Source organism: Mastigoproctus giganteus, chromosome 8 (genome assembly GCF_048544385.1).
Source record: "Mastigoproctus giganteus isolate SK-2022 chromosome 8, ASM4854438v1, whole genome shotgun sequence".
Taxonomy (NCBI): Eukaryota; Metazoa; Arthropoda; class Arachnida; order Uropygi; family Thelyphonidae; genus Mastigoproctus; species Mastigoproctus giganteus.
In genome coordinates this window covers 179,936,244-179,955,702 of record NC_143582.1, presented here as the reverse complement: position 1 = coordinate 179,955,702, position 19,459 = coordinate 179,936,244, and the positions used below count along the sequence as shown (strand labels likewise).

General features: G+C 37.8%; 1 protein-coding gene across 2 annotated transcripts in view; it reads left to right on the top strand.

The window, feature by feature from the left end:
- LOC150082042 (ubiquitin-like protein 3) overlaps nucleotides 1-18,795 on the top strand; it is a 269,809-nt gene extending 251,014 nt beyond the window's left edge. The window contains exons 4-5 of one of the 2 annotated variants that reach the window (XM_090379931.1): nucleotides 8,549-8,626; nucleotides 18,382-18,795. In XM_090379931.1, coding sequence (XP_090236057.1) covers nucleotides 8,549-8,626; nucleotides 18,382-18,389 — 86 coding nt within the window. In that variant the 3' untranslated portion in view covers nucleotides 18,390-18,795. Of the gene's footprint in view, nucleotides 1-8,548; nucleotides 8,627-17,229; nucleotides 17,611-18,381 lie in introns of those variants that run through there. The other variant, XM_090379930.1, reaches the window with a different exon arrangement.
- The last annotated feature ends 664 nt before the right edge of the window (nucleotides 18,796-19,459 follow it).

Sequence of the window (19,459 nt, the reverse complement as noted above, 5' to 3'; positions counted from 1 at the left end):
CATCGAAGGCAGATATTGTTGGGATATCAGAGACGTGGTGTCACACAGATATAAGGGATGCAGAACTGCAATTTGGGGAGTACAACGTCTACAGAAAGGATAGACAGGATAGGAAGGGGGGGAGGGGTTATGCTATTAGTTAAGAAACACATAAAAACCAAGGAAGTGAAGCCAGTCGACATCGCTGGACAGTGCAGTGTGGAGTCAGTTTGGTGTGACATAAACATTGGGAGATCAAAATTGAGAGTAGGAGTGTGCTATAGGCCTAATGACTCTGATGAGTATAATAAGGAACTGTATAGGGAAATAGAGTGGGCCAGTAAATCAGAGTGTCTTATAATGGGAGATTTTAATTTCCCAGATATTGACTGGAATTTGGGGGCTGGTTACTCACACAGTAGCAGGGCTTTTGTGGATTTATTGGATGATTGTTTTCTACATCAGCATGTTCGGGAGGCAACTAGAGGGAGTAATACTCTTTATTTGATTATCAGCAGTGATTCTTCATGCATTAAGAATCTGCAGATAAATGAACCACTAGGTGGCAGTGATCACAGTGTGCTGAAGTGGGATTTACTCAAAGAGGTAACTACCATTAGGGGTAAAGGGAAGGGTTATTGCTTCCGTAAAGGCGACTACGATGGTCAGACAGTATTTAAATTCTATACAGTGGGACCAACTGATGATGTTACCAACAGCAAATTCAAAATGGGAAGCATTCAAAGAACTTATCTTGGAAGCTACTAGACTTTACATACCAACTAAGAAATATTGTTCAAGGTTTAGGCCAAAATGGATGTCAGATGAACTAATGAGGCATATGGCAGAGAAGAAAAATGCATGGGATACATACAAATTAACACATGACACAGAAGCCTATGACAGATACAAGTTGATATGCAACCAAGTTACAAAGGAAGTTAGGCAGGCGAAGGCAGATTACGAGAAATCCTTGGCAAGGGATGCAAAGAAAAACAGCAAAGAGTTCTTTACTTATGTAAACTCTAGAAGGAAGGGGATGAATCAGATTGGTCCACTTGATATTGATGGGTCAAGTGTTGATGATCCTGCTCAGGTAGCTAACAAACTAAATGAATATTTTGCATCGACATTCACACATGAGGAGTTATTCAGCGAGGGGAATGCCAGAGGTGTATTCAACTCTAGCAGTAAGCTACAGAATCTTGAAATAACTGGGAGTAAAGTGGAGGAGAAACTGTTGAAGATAAACACAAGAAAGGCACCCGGGGTGGATGGGATCTATCCAGTTATATTAAAGGAGGCAGCAAAGGAAGTAAGCAAACCCTTAGCCATAATTATGAGAGCTTCCTTGGACTCAGGGGAGGTACCCATAGACTGGAAATGTGCAAATGTGACCCCAATTCACAAAGGAGGATCAAAGGCTGACACAAGTAATTATAGACCTGTGAGCTTAACTTCTGTTCCAGGAAAATTAATGGAGGCACTGGTTAAAGTAGCACTGCAGGATCATTTAGACAAGACTTCAGTTATAGCTCAGACACAGCATGGTTTTGTTAAGGGGAAGTCTTGCCTGACCAACTTGATTGGATACTATGATGCAGTCACAAAAGAACTGGATGCAGGGAATAACTTTGATATTATATACTTGGATCTTAGAAAGGCTTTTGATACTGTTGCACATGGAAGACTGCTACACAAATTGGAGCAGTGTGACATTGGAGGCAAATTGCTGCTATGGATAAAGGGGTGGTTGAGGGGGAGAAGACAGAGAGTGGTAATCAATGGACACTGCTCATTGTGGACTGATGTTATTAGTGGAGTCCCTCAGGGCTCAGTGTTGGGTCCATTATTGTTTTCTGTATTTATAAATGATATTGATGATGGTATATCGGGCTTAATGTCCAAGTTTGCAGACGATACAAAGGTTGGCAGGGTTGTCAAGGACACTACTGACACTATGCTGCTGCAACAGGATCTGGAAAGGTTGAGCAGATGGGCTGAGAGGTGGCAAATGAAGTTTAACATTGACAAATGTAAAGTACTACACATGGGAAACAGCAACCCCAGAGCAACGTATCAACTCTGTGGTACTACACTGACAGTGGTAGAGAATGAAAGGGACTTGGGGGTGGTTGTGCAGGCAGATATGAAGTTCTCTGAGCAGTGCAGACGGGCTGCAAGAGTAGCTCATGGAGTATTGTCGATGATATACAGGAATTTTTCCAGCAGAGATAAGGAGGTGATTATTCCATTGTATAAGGCGATGGTCAGGCCACACCTAGAGTACTGTATACAGGTTTGGAGGCCTCATTTCAAAAAGGATGTAGAGCTGCTGGAACGAGTACAGAGAAGGGCAACAAGATTAGTGAATGGAACAAAGGGGTGCTCTTACGAAGAAAGGCTTAAGTTTTGCAAATTACAGTGTCTGGAGACTAGGCACCAGCGAGGTGATCTGATAGAGGTGTATAAAGCCTTGAATGGTTTAAGCATGCTCAATGCTGATGGGATTCTTCCTCTAGCTCAGAAAAATCACCTGAGAGGGCATAAATTCAAATTGAGGAAAGACAGATGTAGGATAGACGTGCGGAAATTTGCCTTTAGCCAGCGGGTGGTTGGTTGGTGGAACAGACTTCCATCCCTTGTGGTGGAGGTTGATAGCCTAAATAAGTTTAAGGCTCAGCTGGACAGGTATTTTGAACGAACAGAGGGGTGAAGTAGAAGTGGGTTTTTTTTTTTTTTTTTTTGGCTGATGCTGCATAAGCTTGCTTTCTTGCATCAAATGCCTCTACTAATGCTAATGCTAACCCCGGCAATCCCATTCAATAAAGCATTCAATGAAGCTAATGCTAATGCTAATGTGCAACAGTATCAAAAGCCTTTCTAAGATCCAAATATATAATATCAAAGTTATTCCCTGCATCCAATTCTTTTGTGACTACATCATAGTATCCAATCAAATTGGTCAGGCAAGACCTTCCCTTAACAAAACCATGCTGTGTCTGAGCTATAACTGAATTCTTGTCAAGATGATCCTGCAGTGCTTCCATTAATTTTCCTGGAACAGAAATTAAACTCACAGGTCTATAATTACTTGTCAGCCTTTGATCCTCCTTTGTGAATTGGGGTTACATTTGCACATCTCCAGTGTGTGGGTAGCTCCCCTGAGTCCAAGGAAGCTCTCATAATTATGGCTAACGGATTGCTTACTTCCTTTGCTGCCTCCTTTAATATAACTGGATAGATCCCATCCACCCCAGGTGCCTTTCTTGCATTTATCTTCAACAATTTCTCCTCCACTTTACTCTCAATTATTACAAGATCATCTAGCTCACTGCCAGTGTTTACTTTATCCATGGCATTCCCCTTCCTGAATAACTCCTCATGTGTGAATGTAGATGCAGAATATTGATTTAGTTTGTTAGCTACCTGAGCAGGATCATGAACAGTTGAACCATCGATATCAAGTGGACCAATCTGATTCATCCCCTTCCTTCTAGAGTTTACATAAGTAAAGAACTCCTTGCTGTTTTTCTTTGCATCCCTTGCCAAAGATTTCTCTTAATCTGCCTTCGCCTGCCTAACCTCCTTTGTAACTTGGTTACAGATCAACTTATATATCTATCATAGGCTTCTGTGTCACATGTTAATTTATATGTATCCCATTCATTTTTCTTCTCTTCCATATGTCTCATTAGTTCATCTGACATCCATTTAGGCCTGAACCGTGAACAATATTTCTTTGTTGGTATGTAAAGCCTAGTAGATAAGTTCTTTGAATGCTTCCCATTTTGAATTTGCTGTTGGTAACATCATCAGTTGGTCCCACTGTATAGAATTTAAATACTCTCCAGGACCATCGTAGTCACATTTACAAAAGCAATAACCCTTCCCTTTACCCCTGATGTTAGTTACCTCCTTGAGTAAATTCCACTTCAGCACACTGTGATCACTGACACCTAGTGGTTCCTGTATCTGCAGATTCTTAATGCATGAAGAATCACTACTGATAATCAAATCAAGAGTACTGCTCCCTCTAGTTGCCTCCCGAACATGCTGATTTATAAAAAAATCATCCAATAAATCCACAAAAGCCTTGCTAGTGTGTGAGTGACCAACCCACAAATTCCAGTCAATATCTGGGAAATTAAAATCCCTCATTATAAGACTGATTTACTGGCCCACTCTATTTCCCTGTACAGTTTCTTATTATACTCATCAGAGTCATTAGGCCTATAGCACACTCCTACTCTCAGTTTTGATCTCCCAATGCTTATGTCACACCAAACTGACTCGACACTGCACTGTCCAGCGATGTTGACTGGCTTCACTTCCTTGGATTTTATGTGTTTCTTAACTAATAGCATAACCCCTCCTCCCTTCCTATCCTGTCTATCCTTTCTGTAGACATTGTACTCTCCAAATTCCAGTTCTGCATTACTTATATCTGTGTGACACCACGTCTCTGATATCCCAACAACATCCACCTTTGATGCTTTGAGCAATACCTCAAATTCATCAAATTTATTTACCAAACTCCTAGCATTGGTGTACATGCAAATATACATGCACCTGTTCTTTTTCTTAGCTACCCACACAACCCATGTGTTTATTTGTACCCCAATGACTCCCAGCAGTCTCTGAAATATCCTGCAGCTTATTTTCCAAGCTGCTGCTCATTCCAATAGAAGCAGTGCAAGAATCACTTTCACAGAATTTCTAGACAAGATCATATATCTCTAATGGAGATTACCCTGACTTTTAATCTCTCTTGGCATAAGCACATTATAAATATTGATCCTCTGCATCTGCCGACCGGGCTAGCCGAGTGGGTAAAGTACCTGCCCGGCAACCCAAAGGTCGCGGGTTCGATTCCCGCCTCGGGCTTGGATCAAAGTACTGGAAAAACCTTGGGAGGTGCAATATGGCCACAGAAGCCGATGCGCCAACAACTACCAAATCGGAAAAAAAAAAAAAAATCCTCTGCATCTGAAAATCTGGATTTTCTGTTTTGCTCAGGCCTTTCCTTTTCTTCTAACCAGCTGTTCACTCTGTACAAATCGCAAATTCTCCCTACCAAAACTTCTCTCAAGCATCTGGATTTCATTCAGAAGAAGGCAGTTAGGTTAATTAATGACTCATCTCTCCACTCTCTGTCTCATAGATGTTCTGTTTCTGCTGCATTCCTGCTCTCTCTTCCAAACCAGTCCGAACATATACCAGTCAACATCCTTTCACTATCCAAGTCAAACAAACAGAACCAACTTTTCTTCTTCCTGATTTATCCATTCATCTTCCATTTTCTGGAACAACCTCCCTTCATACATATTTCCTGAAAAATATGTATGAAGGCTACCCCCCATCCCTCTCATCCAGCTATACCTGAAGCTATACTGATTGATAATAGAATTTCTGTTTGTAAACAAAGAAGTGGTAATTTCCAGAATGAGGTGAACAAGGTGGAGAGGGGGGTGGTTATGCTTCCTCTATTACTGTTGATAATATTGAATCAGGCCTTCTGATTGTAGAATCATTTCACAAAGTCCTCCTTTTTTGGTGATGAATTATATTAGAAATTTCTGGTTTCTCAGATTTAATCCACATTATTCCATAATCATAAGACTACATCATTTATGTTTAAGTCCTCAGATCTAGGATATCACCCCAGGAGCTCACATCTGGCAAGTATGGACTTGGCACACCTAGGGTCCTGAGCTGGATATCATCATTCTTCCCTTTCTTGGTGATTCCCTTCTATTTGTGACTCTCTCTCTCTCTCACACAGGATAACTCAGAAATTTTTTTTTGAGCTTCCTTGCACCATATGGCTAATAATAATAATAATGATGATGATGATGGCTATATTCATTTCTTCTCTACTAGAACTGCCAGAGATTTTGGATAAAAAAATTGCTTTCCATATATGTGATTAAGTTTATAGACTAGGTCACTAGTTATTAAGTGGGAGGTAGAGAGTGTAAAGATCTGAGAACTTGTTTCAACCGTTTATTCCCATTGAAATATCTGAACATTGTTTTTTTAGTTGAACAATTAATATTCTCTCTTATACTTAGATCACACCAAGGTTCACTAGTGTGAGGATCATGACTGAGGCTCAGGATCCTAAAACTTGTCTTCATTACAAGTTCGGAAAAATTAATAATAGTTGTGTAATTAATAGTCTTGTTAATTTTTTAAGGAGATTTTAAGGGATTACTCTATTTAAGACTTGTTTTTGTAGAATTCAACTAAAATACTGCATACAGGTTTGGAAACCACATTTTAAGAAGGTCATTGATCAGAAACGGGTGGGTGCAGAGAAGGGAAATTCAACAAGATTAAATGGGGGTGGAGGGAACAAAAGGATATTCTTACCAAGAAAGACTAGGGTTTTATAAATTACAGCCTCTGTAAATTAGACATCAGTGAGATTACCTAATTGAAGTATTTAATGTTTTAAAAGGGCTCAGTAAACTAAATTCTGATGGCATCTTTACTCCTCAGATGACACAGATATGGGAACATAAATTTAAATTGAAAAAGGATGGTCGCCAAATAGATGAGTGAAAATTTGCTTTCAGCCAGAGTAATTGATTGTTGGAATAAACTTCTACTAATTTTGTGGAAGTGGTAGTCTGAATAAATTTAAAGAAGTTTTAGACAAATTATTAGAAGAAATGGATAGATGAAGTGGGTAATTTTTTTTTTGTGGCACTGTATAAGCTTAGCTTCCTTGCATTAGTTTGCCAATACTAATAAAAATGAAGAATAGGCATTACCAGATCTACCAACATTAAGGAAGCCTTGGTAGCCAAGGATTCCTTTACATTGGCTGGATTTACTCTCTAAAAGAACATAAAAATCACTTCTGAAAAGGGAATGTTAGCAAACATTAACATCAACATCTTAAAGGGAAAGCTTCTGATTACAATTTTTTCTGTTGTGTGAAAGTTAAGATGCAACCATAAAATCTGTTATATTGAAAAAAAATACATATTTTATCATTTGGTTTATGGCTATTATTCAATTTTTAAATGATTTGGTCAGTAGATTCATTATATGAGTTAGTGATGATATTCAGTTTGAAAAGAAATTTGCTTTTATTTTCATGAATCATAATCAGAGATCATGACTTTCCAAAACCAAAGGGTCAGTCTTACATAATTGAGGGCCATTCTTACATTTAATAGCTAGTCCGATTACCTTGACAGTTAAACAACTCCCACAGTAAGTTCTTGTGTTTTTTTATAATACTGATGTTAAGCCATTTAGTAATAAAACTTACTTAGCACACAGAAGGTTCTATGAAGCATGTTATATTCCCAATTCTTTTCTCTAAAGCATGAATTCTTAACCAGGGAGGGTCACCTCTCTAGGTGAAAGGCCTCCCAGAATACACTTTTTTTTTCTGTCTCACCATTACTTTTCAAGCTGTTGTATTTGGCAGAACACGAGTTTAAACATGTTTTCAAAATTTTATTTTCAGATCAAGTATTTCATTTACAAATTGTGAAACTAGAAAAGGGAGGTGAGATGGCAGGATAAAATTGTACCCTTGCTTTAGTGACCCTATGTGCTCAGATGGATGAATTTCCAGACATCTGGCTGGCACTTCATCCAGAGAATTCCTCATTTTGAAGAATTCTTCAACCAATCAAGCCTTATTTTGGAAAAATGTTGTTGAAGTTCTGTGCCTCATATAGGTTAAAAAAGATCCTATCCTTTTACCTTTGGATGGTCAAGATGCTTTCCTCAAAGATGTGGCCATTTGTCACAATGTCTCCAGCCACACTGCCACTACAATACTGATCCTTTTCCATGTTGTTGGAGGGGATGGTAATATGTTCTGCATTCTTTTCAACTAAGAACATGTCAAGGATCAATTTCAAGACCGAAATTGACTTAGCTATAAAGAGAACATTGGTCTTCACTTCCTAGACTATGTTGTCTGCACAAAGTAAAATACTCTACTGTGGGAGGTGAGAAGAACATAAACTCGTAGTCATCTTGCATTGAATCCCCTTTCATGAAGCCTTCTGCATATGGTTTCAAAGCAAATTTTATGCAAAGGTTATAGCCACTTAGAGCTTGAAAGAGAAGGGGGGGACTGCTCATCTTCTCACTGTTAGGGCCAGATAGTAATTATCTTTTGTTTTTGTAACTCTTGTCTAGTTTTGAACCTTAAAGACATCTCTTATATTTTTTTCTTCTATCTTTCTATAACTTTGAAACATTTAAGGCTCTGGAATTCCTGACATATTTAAATTCTGACCCCACTTAACTTGTTACTACCATCATCCTGCTAATAGCCACCTGCTGCTCCAAATCTTCCACGTATCTTTATTTATTTCTACAGAAAGAGAAAATTTAATCAGCTGGATCTCTGCCATGTTAGATTATTCTTAAATTGTATAAAAAATTTATGTTGCTATTTTTGTGAAGTGTGATTACAAAAAAAAAAAATAAAATAAATAATTTTTTAAATTTAATTAAATTGAATTATGGCTGAAATTCCACAATTCAATTTAATTAAATATTTCTTTTCTTGCCTTGTTTTTTTTTCTTACAGCTTTGCAGCTTCCTTTAGGAAAGACAACAGTAATGCATTTAGTTCCCCGAGAAAACTTACCAGAACCTAACTCACAAGGTAGGTTTCAGTTAAACATAATATCTTAATTACATTTTTATTAAATCAAGAATCAATAATATGGAATGAAAGAAAAAAAAAATGGTGTCAAAGATATCTTTTGATGACTTAGATTATTTCATTATTTGTATTTGGATGTAATATTAAAACAGACAGTGGTCTTTTATTAATATTGCTAAAAGCAGATAGTAATTGTTTGTTTCATTATTAGAAACAGACAGCGTGACAACTTATATGTAAGTGATTCCTAGAGGGGAATCACTACTGGATTTGTTATGTAGTTCAGGGTTGGTTACAAAGTGAGTGCATGAGTGAATGATTTGAGTTTTTGCTGCATGAATAACTGAGGCCATGGTATGGCAAGTCCAATAATTAAATATATTGAAAACAACAGTAACCTACAAATAGTTGTTGAGACTCTCACAGACATTTTCTCAGGTATGCCAAGCAAGGCTTGATATCTGGGAGCCTGACACTGATGGAACTGAGATTCAGACGACACTCAAATCAGGTGTACCTAATATCAGCAAAGTCCAGTTGGTCTGTGACAGCTAAATCCTCTGCTTACATCTTCACGATGGTGGGACTGTTAGTAAGTCTGGGTAAAACACCATGTGTAAGTCCTGAAATACGTCTTAGATTAATCAGTCCAAACTAGATTTTGAACAGGCTAAGAGTAAAAAACTTGCTTCTTGTCCAAATGGTAGTCAAGCATTCTAGCCTCTTGCCAAAGAAATTGGCCACAACTTTTGTTCATCTGTTTTCCCACCTCTGTCAAAACCAGGTGGTTCTATTGCCATTTCAGTCTAAGGTAAAGGCTGACCTGCTAACATCATAGTTTTCTTCCAACTTGTGTATTGATGATCTTGGTAAACCGCCTCCCACCATTTCCAGTATACTCCATTCATTGCCTCATGTGGTCTTCCATCAAAAGGATGTCAGAAGGAGTTTGAATATTTGTGATACCAGTAGGTCCTGATTGTATTTCTCCACTTTTTCTCAAAACCTGTGCTTATTCCTGTTGTTTTCACCTTTTTTTCACATTCCTATTCCAAAAATGTTTTCTCTTCTTCTTGGAAATTTGCTCATATCCAGCCAGTTCCTAAAAAAGGGTGACAAATCTCTCCCATCCAATTATTGTCCCATTGTACTTACTTATACTCTTTCTAAAGTAATGGAGGAATCAATTAACTGCCAACTTTTAAAGTATCTAGAAACCTTCCGTCTGATCAATGATCACCAATATTGATTTTGTCAGCATCGGTCCACTAGTGATATTCTGGCTTATGCTATCCATCTATGGATAAATTCAATGGAAAAGTTCAGTGAAACACAAGCAGTTGCTCTTGACATCTCAAAGGCTTTCACTCGTGTTTGGCATAAGGGACTTTTAAATAAGTTTCTAATCTTATGGTTTTCCAACTGTTTTTTTGTAATTGGGTATCCGGTTTTCTCTCTGACCGCTCACTGCAGGTGATGGTAGATGACTTTGTCTTCTAACTTCTCCACTAATGCTAGTGTTTCCCAAGGTTCAGTTCTTTCTCCCACTCTTTTCCTCTTGTGTATTAATGACCTTCTTCCACTGACCAGAAATTGATAGTGGACACTCGAGAAGTTGAAGCTGCTTGTGCAGGGCAAAGTTTCTCAAAATGGAAGGTAGAATGCAATGTGCTATCATCAGCAAAACTATGACAAAATTGCATTCTACCTTCCAGTTTGAGAAACCTTGCCCTGCACAAGCAGCTTCAACTTCTCGAGTGACCATTACCAATTCCTTTAATGCTGATCTTCAGGAAATTTTCCAGTGGGACAAAGATAACTTAGTTGATTTCAGTCCTTCTAAAACTCAGTCCTGTCTTATACCTTGCAAAAAGGATTCTTCTGCTCCTGTGCTTATCTTCAGTGACACTCAGTTTTCTAAACAAGATCACTTCTCTCATTAGGGATTACACTAACTTATCTCATTTTTGGCGTGAGCACATCACAAATATTGCTTCTTCTACATCTAAAAAAACTGGGTTTGCTCTTTTTCACTTGGCGTTACTTTTCTTTCAAACAGCTGTTCATGCTGTACAAATTGCGTACAAATTCTCCCCCTCAGCCACTGCTGAGGGGGAGAAGACAGAGAGTGGTAATCAATGGACACTGCTCATCGTGGACTAATGTTATTAGTGGAGTCCCTCAGGGCTGTGTTGGGTCCATTATTGTTTTCTGTATTCATAAATGATATTGATGAGGGTATATCAAGCTTAATGTCGAAGTTTGCAGACGATACAAAGGTAGGCAGGGTTGTCAAGGACACTACTGACACTATGCTGCTGCATCAGGATCTGGAAAGGTTGAGCAGATGGGCTGAGAGGTGGCAAATGAAGTTTAACATTGACAAATATAAAGTACTACACATGGGAAACAGCAACCCCAGAGCAACGTATCAACTGTGTGGTACTACACTTAAGGTGATAGAAAATGAAAAAGACCTGGGAGTAATTGTGCAGTCAGATATGAAGTTCTCTGAGCAGTGCAGACGGGCTGCAAGAGTAGCTCATGGTGTATTGTCAATGATATATAGGAATTTTTCTAGCAGGGATAAGGAGGTGATTATTCCCTTGTATAAGGCAATGGTCAGGCCACACCTAGAGTACTGTATACAGGTCTGGAGGCCTCATTTCAAGAAGGATGTAGAGCTGCTGGAACGAGTACAGAGAAAGGCAACAAGATTAGTGAATGGAACAAAGGGGTGCTCTTACGAAGAAAGGCTTAAGTTTTGCAGATTACAGTGTCTGGAGACTAGGCACCAGCGAGGTGATTTGATAGAGGTGTATAATGCCTTGAATGGTTTGAGCATGCTCAATGCTGATGGAATTCTTCCTCTTGCTCAGAATAATCACCTGAGAGGGCACAAATTCAAATTGAGGAAAGACAGATGTAGGATAGACGTGTGGAAATTTGCCTTTAGCCAGTGGGTGGTTGGTTGGGAACAGACTTCCATCCCTTGTCATGGAAGTTGGTAGCCTAAATAAGTTTAAGGCTCAGCTGGACAGGTATTTTGAACGAACAGAGGGGTGAAGTGGAAGTGGTTTTTTTTTTTTTTTTTTTTTTTGGCTGATGCTGCATAAGCTTGCTTTCTTGCATCAAATGCCTCTACTAATGCTAATGCTAATTGCAAATCCACCCTAATGTGGAATATTGTTCCCACATCTGGGGCAATGCCCCCAAAACCTCTCTCAGACTTCTAGATTCCATTCAAAAGGGAGCAGTTAGGTTAATTAATGACTTATCTCTAACAGAGTCTCTCTGTCTCATAGAAGTTCTGTTTCTGCTGCATGCCTTTTCTACAGATACTTCCATGGGCACTGTTCTTCTGAATTAGCTTCTATAAACCAACTTTTCTTCTTGCTCATTTATTCATTCAGTGTCCGTTTTCTGGAACATCCTTCCTTCATGTATATTTCATGACAATTGCCATACTACAGAAGTTCAAGTCTAATGTCAGTGAGTATCATATTTCATCTTCTCAACTATCGAATACACAATGACTATTCGTAAAGTCATTGTGTAAAGAATACACAATGACTATTAATAGCAGTTATATACACCGATGAGCCAAACCATTATAACCACCTACTTAATATGATGTTGGTCCTCCACGTGCAGCCAAAACAACTTGTACCCGGCACTACAAGATTTCTAAATGTGTCTTGTGGTATCTGGTACCAACACTTAACCAGCAGATCCTTTAACTCCTGTAAGGTCCGTGGTTGACACGCCACAGATCGGAGGTGCTGTTCCAGCACAATCCACAGATGCTCGATGGGATTGATGTCTGGGGAAGTTGGAAGCCAGGGCAATACCTGGAAGTCTTCCTCATGTTCCCCGAACCGGTCTTGAACAATCTGGGCAGTGAGGCATGGCGCATTATCCTGCTGAAAGACGGCACCGCCAGAGTGGAAGACCGTTGTCACGAAAGGGTGTACCTGATCAGCAATGAAGTTTAGGTAGGTGGTAGACATCAGAGTGCCCGGCACATGGATGACTGGACCCAGGGTATCCCAGCAGAACATTGCCCAAAGCATGACACTGTCGCCACTGGCTTGTTTTCCTCCCACAGTGCATCAAGGTGCCATCACTTCCCCAGGTAAATGACGAACACTTACCTGGCCATCCTTATTGTTCAACAAGAAACGTGATTCATCAGACCAGACAACCTTCTTCCAATCATCCAAGGTCCAGTTTCGATCTCGCATGCCCATTGTAGGCTCTGTCGCTGGTGAACTGTGGTTAGCATGGGCACTCAGAGCAGCCTGCGGCTATGCAGCCCGATTTTCAGCAGGGTTCGATGAACTGTGTGTTGTGACACATTACTCCCATCACCCAGATTCCAATTACTGGGGAGTTGCGCCACAGTCGCCCTTCTGTTGCCACATACCATCGTGGAGAGTCTTTACTAACCTCGAGCATCGATGCGCCATGGTCGTTCAACACCTCGCCGGCAGTTCGTGGGTTTCCCTTCCTCGGACCACTTTCGGTAGGTACTAACCACAGCTGACCATGAGCACCCCACCAGCTGTGCCGTTTTGGATATGCTCTGACCCAGTCATCTGGCCATTACAGTTTGCCCTTTGTCAAACTCATTTAAGTCAGCTGCCTTTTTTTAATACTGTGTCCCGATCCGTGCATGCACGTAGTTCACCTGCAGTTGCTTCGATTTGCATAATAACTCACTGGTCATAATGTTTTGGCTCCTAGGTGTATATGTATACAAGTTTACAATTTTTAAATATTGAAAACTGTGGACATAGTTTTTTTCAGATGAAATCTGACTGAGTGTAGAATGCTCAGTCAGACAGTTAAAGGTGCTAAAACATAAAAGGCATGTATTTAAGAAATCTGGATGTTAAGCGTATGCTTGCTGGTTAAAATTGTATCAGAGTTCTTGCTTGTCAGCCTTCAGCAGAAAAGAATGTGTAAGATGACTATACTATGCTGAGCTGAACAAGAACAACTTCTTCTTTAACAATTCTGCACAGACTAGACTGTTATTATTTAATTACAGCCTTAATCGTGTATAATTTGTGTGCAGCCTAACCATATCATGAGTGTTGCCTTTGGGAAACCCTTTCTTTTGTTATTACTTGCATGTAGTCTGTATAGGGAACTAACATGCAATAGTTATTTAGGGTCATTGTTCATTGGGCTGCAATATCTGGCATCATACTTTTTTTCTGTATCTTGTGTTGACAAGCTTGGTAAACTACCTCACACCATTCCCAGAGTGCACTCCACTCAATGCTTCCTCTGATCTTTCTTCAAAGGGATATCAGAAGAATTTTGAACAATCTTGATGACAAGAAAACTCCAGGTCCTGATGGTATTTCTCCACTTGTTCTCAAAACCTATGCTCCTGAGCTTACTCCTGTTCTATCTCACCTTTTTATGCTTTCTTAATGCATTGGTGTTTTTGCTTCTGCTTGGAAATTTGCTGATACTACTTCCTAAAAAAGGGAGACAAATCCCTCCCATTCAGTTAACTTCCCATTGCACTTACTTCTACTCTTGCTAAAGTAATGGAAAAATTCATTAACTGCCAACTCCTAAACTATCTCAAAACTTTTCATCTGATCAATGATCACCAATATTGATTCCATCAGCATCGGTCCACTGGTGATATACTGGATTATATTACACATCTATAGACAAAGTCAATGGAAAAGTTTAGTGAAAATCAAGCAATTGCTCTTGACATTTCAAAGGCTTGTAAACCATGTTTGTCATAAAGCTCTTCTAAATAAGTTTCCATCTTATGGATTGCTGATTGTTTTTATAATTGGGTATCAAGGTTTCTCTCTGACCGCTCACTGTGGGTGATGGTTGATGGCTCTCTCTCTTCTAACTTCTTCACTAATCCTGGTATTTCCCATGGATCAGTTCTTTCTCCCACTCTTTTCTCTTGTATATTAATGACCTTCTGTTGATTAGAAATCCTACCCATAGTTTTGCTAATGATAGAATATTGCATTCCACTTTCCAGCTTGTGAAACCTTGCCTTGCCTAAACAACTTCAACTTCTCAAATAGCCACTACCAATTCCTTAAATGCTGGCCTTCAGTGGAGTAGAGATAACCTAGTTAATATCAGTCCCTCTAAAACTCAGTCCTGTCTTATATCTCACAAAAAGAATTTTTCTGCTCCTGTGCTTATCTTCAGTGACACTCAGTTTTCTAAACAAGATCACTTCTCTATTAGGGATTACACTGACTTCTATTTTCTCCCAGGGCATAAGCACATCACAAATATTGCATCTTCTGCATTTAAAATAACTGCGTTTTCTCCTTCACTCTCAGCATTACTTTTCTTCTAAACAGTTATTCACACTGTACAAATCTCAAATCTGCCCTACCATTGAATATTGTTCCTACTTCTGGAGTAGTGCCCCCATAACCACTCTCAGGCTTCTAAACTCCATTCAAAACAGGGCACTTAAGTTAATAACCCATCTCTTACAAAGTCTCTCCACACTGTCTCATAGCCATTCTGTTTCTGCTATATGCATTTTCTATAGATACTTCCATGGGCACTTTTCTTCTGAATTAGCTTCTATAATTCTCCCTCTCTCTTCCAAACCAGATTGAACACATGCCACAACCAGTCAACCTCTCATTTATCCTTTCGATTTTTGTTTACTGGAACAACCACCTTATCTCTTTCCTGAAAATCTGCAGAAATTTAAGTGTAATTTCAACAAGTATATTCTTTCATCTTCTCAATCTTCAACCCATGCATGGTACTAAATACCACGCTAAGATTCTAATACCTTTTATGTTTGAGGTTTTCATTAAAAAAAAAAAAAAAAAATCATTTTTCTTGATCTCAGTGTGATTGTGGATCCAGCAGAAGTGAACATCAAATTCAGATTCAGAAAGGAAGTCTAGTCTCTGCTGTATCGGGACAGGACTGGATGATGACAACTCATTGATGACAAGGCCTACAATGAACTGAGAGAATCAGTACCAGTACATGGTGGTAGTTTTTGGTGGTAGTGAATTTGTATGTGATCCAAGGTTTGCTCAGTAGTGTGCAACTTTTCAGTAAATATGCTCCATTCAAGGGGAATTTGCTTAGAAATCAGAGTATTTGGTAAGGCAGTGGCTGATCCCACAGCCAGTTCTGACTTTGAACCATCTGGGTAGATTGAAAAGAAGTTAGAATGTTCAGCTTGGTGTGCTGAGCAGAGTTGCAGGTAGACAGAAGATGGAGTGTCAGCCTTCCCAAAGTGGTTACAAAAGAAGTGACAGGCTGGAAAACGAGCATATCAGGATGGGAGAGTTGCCTCAGTGATGGTGCAAAGATTTTCCCAGTGTGGCTTGAAAACAGATCCACATGAGGTGATCTGGCAGGGATTTTGCTTAAAGTATACTATAAATACAACTTTTTCTGGCAAAGCAATAACAGTGGCTTGGTTACAAATTAATAGGTACTTGTATAGATATTTTATGATGCCTCTGCATTCATTTTAGCTATGTAGGGGTTGTTGTTGTTATTTGGTTTTTAGGAGCATTAGCAACTAAGGCCATATTGCTCCGGGATATGCGGTGGTCATTCCCTAGCCTTTTTCCGCATCCTCCATATTTGGTGGTGACGGGCGCGAACCCCGGTCTAATCAAGAAGAGTGTGCTATGCACTGCTGCTCCTTCCCACCTGGCTACGGAGGCGCCCTATGTAGGGGTGTGTTGTCCTACACAACATTAGTAGTAATATAGACATTGAATTGAACTGAAACCTGTATGCATCTCTGTAGTTCACCTGTGCGTTCAAAACATCCTTGAAGACTGATATTTCAATACCATTGAGATGTTTCTTAAGATGGACATTATGTGGGCATTCTCAGATTAGTTATTAACAAAACGAATACTTTTTTGACCATGTGTTGTATATTTTATTACTAACAATTAAGAAGGTTACATTCTTAATTGTTAATCATGGTATTGATTTACATATATGTAAATCAATACTGTGAAGTGCAATATATATAGTAAACTACAGAATGGTAATGTGTCTAGAACCACTGCAGATTCTGTCATCGGACTAAATAAGGAATAAGATCTGTTAAAGGCAAAAGATCCAATACAGTATGCTTAGTATTCTATACATTTTTGTCTATCAGCAGAGTTCTAACAAACTTATTTAACACATTTTTAAATATTAGGAAATCAGATTTTTAAAAATATATGTTTGTACTCCTGTACTGTTTTGAACATGTTATCATAAGTTCAGAATTGAAACAAAATTCATTGTTTTGTGTAATGTATTTGTTTTTTGTGTAATGCGTTGATTAAGTGTGTGTGTGTGTGTGTGTGTGTGTGTGTGTGTGTGTGTGTGTGTGTGTGTGTGTGTGTGTGTGTGTGTGTGTGTGTGTGTGTGTGTGTGTGTGTGTGTGTTATAATTAAACAGTTTCAAATAGAAAACTGATAATTCCTTTCTTCTTGAAATATTGTTTTTAATTCAGATCAAATTCATAATATGGAACAGATAACATAGATACTGCTTTGCAGATGGTAACACTGGAGATCAAATAGTCACTTATGCTTTTTTCTATTTGTTTTCAGACCAACGACAGAAGAGCAAAGAGAGAGGCACAAGTTGCTGCTCTGCCAGTTGCTCAATATTATAAACTCATAGATAGATATTACCTGGAAATGGGTTAATCTTCATTCCAAAGACTCCAGCACTATCTGCAAAATATTTGGGTTTTTCAGTACTGAGGTAAAGATGTGCAGACAAACACAAACAGATACTAAATGGGCATACTTTGGGAAACTGCAGCTTTCTGTGAAGTGTTACAAATACCCATAATGTAGTGTTTCATTTGGAGTCATTTTATTGTGTTTTATTATGAAATCAAGTACAGAGAGCCACATATCAAAGAAATTTCATAGGATATATGTTAATATAGACAGCAGTTTTTAAATATTATCACATATTGAGTTATAAAGGCCATATTTAAGGAAAGAGAATTAGATTGATCATTATTACTACTAATGAAATCTATATGTATTTCTAATATGGTAAGTTGTAAGCAACAATAAAAAGGTCACTAATTGTTGGAAATGTCATGTTCAACAGTTTCAAGCAGTCTTTTGTGTTTTGCTTTCATGCAAATAGTAAAGCTAATTACCATAATAATTAGCAGATTAGTGTCAAAGTATATTTTTTTCACTAGTAGCATTATTCTACATATGTACCTCCTTTGACCACCTTGCAGTTTCATGTTAACTAAGCTGACAAATATATCATGCATTAGCTGTCTTCTCATGATTATCTTTGAACAACTAAATGGATACATGCTGTTAATGACACATTTTCTCACAAAATGCAAATTGAAAGTCTTGCATGAATTATACTTTTGTACTCTGTGAGGAGCAATATTCTTTACTGCAGTACTGAGTTATTTCTGAATTTTATGAATTAAAAATCTTAAAGATAGGTAAAATAGGTAAGCTATGCTTGAATGCTTTCATATGACTTTGATAACTTTTGTTTTATTTTTTTATGGGAACAGTTTAAGTAATAAATTAGTGTTTTCAGTCATATGTTAATAGGGACATTAAAATTCATATATATATATATATATATATATGGAATAACTTCATCTTATAACTGTACATTTGTTACTTTCATCATCATGTATATGAGTTATGTGTTTGTTTGTACATAGTAGACATGTTAATTTTTTATGTTGCATATGTTTTTTTTTCCAGTTAACTGATATGGTGTTTAATGGACTGTCACAGTGGAAAAATCTGTGAGACTTATGTATGTTTTTTTGTGCTCTTATCCTTTTATGGTATCTATAAAATAACTTACTAATTCCTTCCTACACTGTAAAATAAATACCAACTCAGCTATACTTTTGTAGCAATGTTTTAGTCAAAGTTAAAAAAGGTCTAGAGCTGTTATAACTTTGAAAAACCTTCCAGCCATCAAAAGCAACAACCCTCCAACAAGCTATTAGTTGTGAACTGCCACTTTGTTAACTGTGGCAAATTTAGTGAAAAAATTTTAGTGTAACTTTACAGTGCATCTTAATTATTTTATAGAATCCCTACTATTAAGATGCAACTTCAGTAGTATTTATCAGAGCAAACTATGCATGATATCGAATTAATTACCAAACTGGCTAATATAAAACTTAAAAACACATTCATAATATTAAAGATGTGTCCATAAATAAATATCCGTATATGTAGATAAATAGATTGAGTGATAGACAGATAAACAGATGTAGCTATTTATCCTCTTTAAAACTGAAACTTGAGATTTTTTAAACACATTACACAGTTATTCTGCTATGCAAAAGCCTACATATCTGTGAGCATATCATTAATAGCAATAAGGTATATCCACAAATATAGTATAGAAGTGGAACTGTCTATTTTCTGTAACATAAAGCTTTTGCAAAAACGAATGCCAGATATACTCTGCATTCCTGAAAAGCATAATATTCAAAATCTGCAAACATACAGTTCCATTTTTGGTGTTCTATTTGGTATTTCTTAAGATTATTTTTATTTTTATTATTTTATTTTATTTATTTTATTTTTTTTTTTTTTGCTATTTTAGATTACATTAGCTTGAAGGTTGCCCACTAAAATTTAAAATATAAAATGAATTAACAAGAAATTTTTTTGCTGATTAAAGCAAAATTTTGTTGGTATAAAAGCTTAATGAATTTTATAAATATATGTCATATTTCCTTTTCAGTTTTTCTGTAATTGTTGAGACATTCTGACAAGCATGTAGGATAAAAAATTTCTTTCAGATGGAATGAATTTGTCA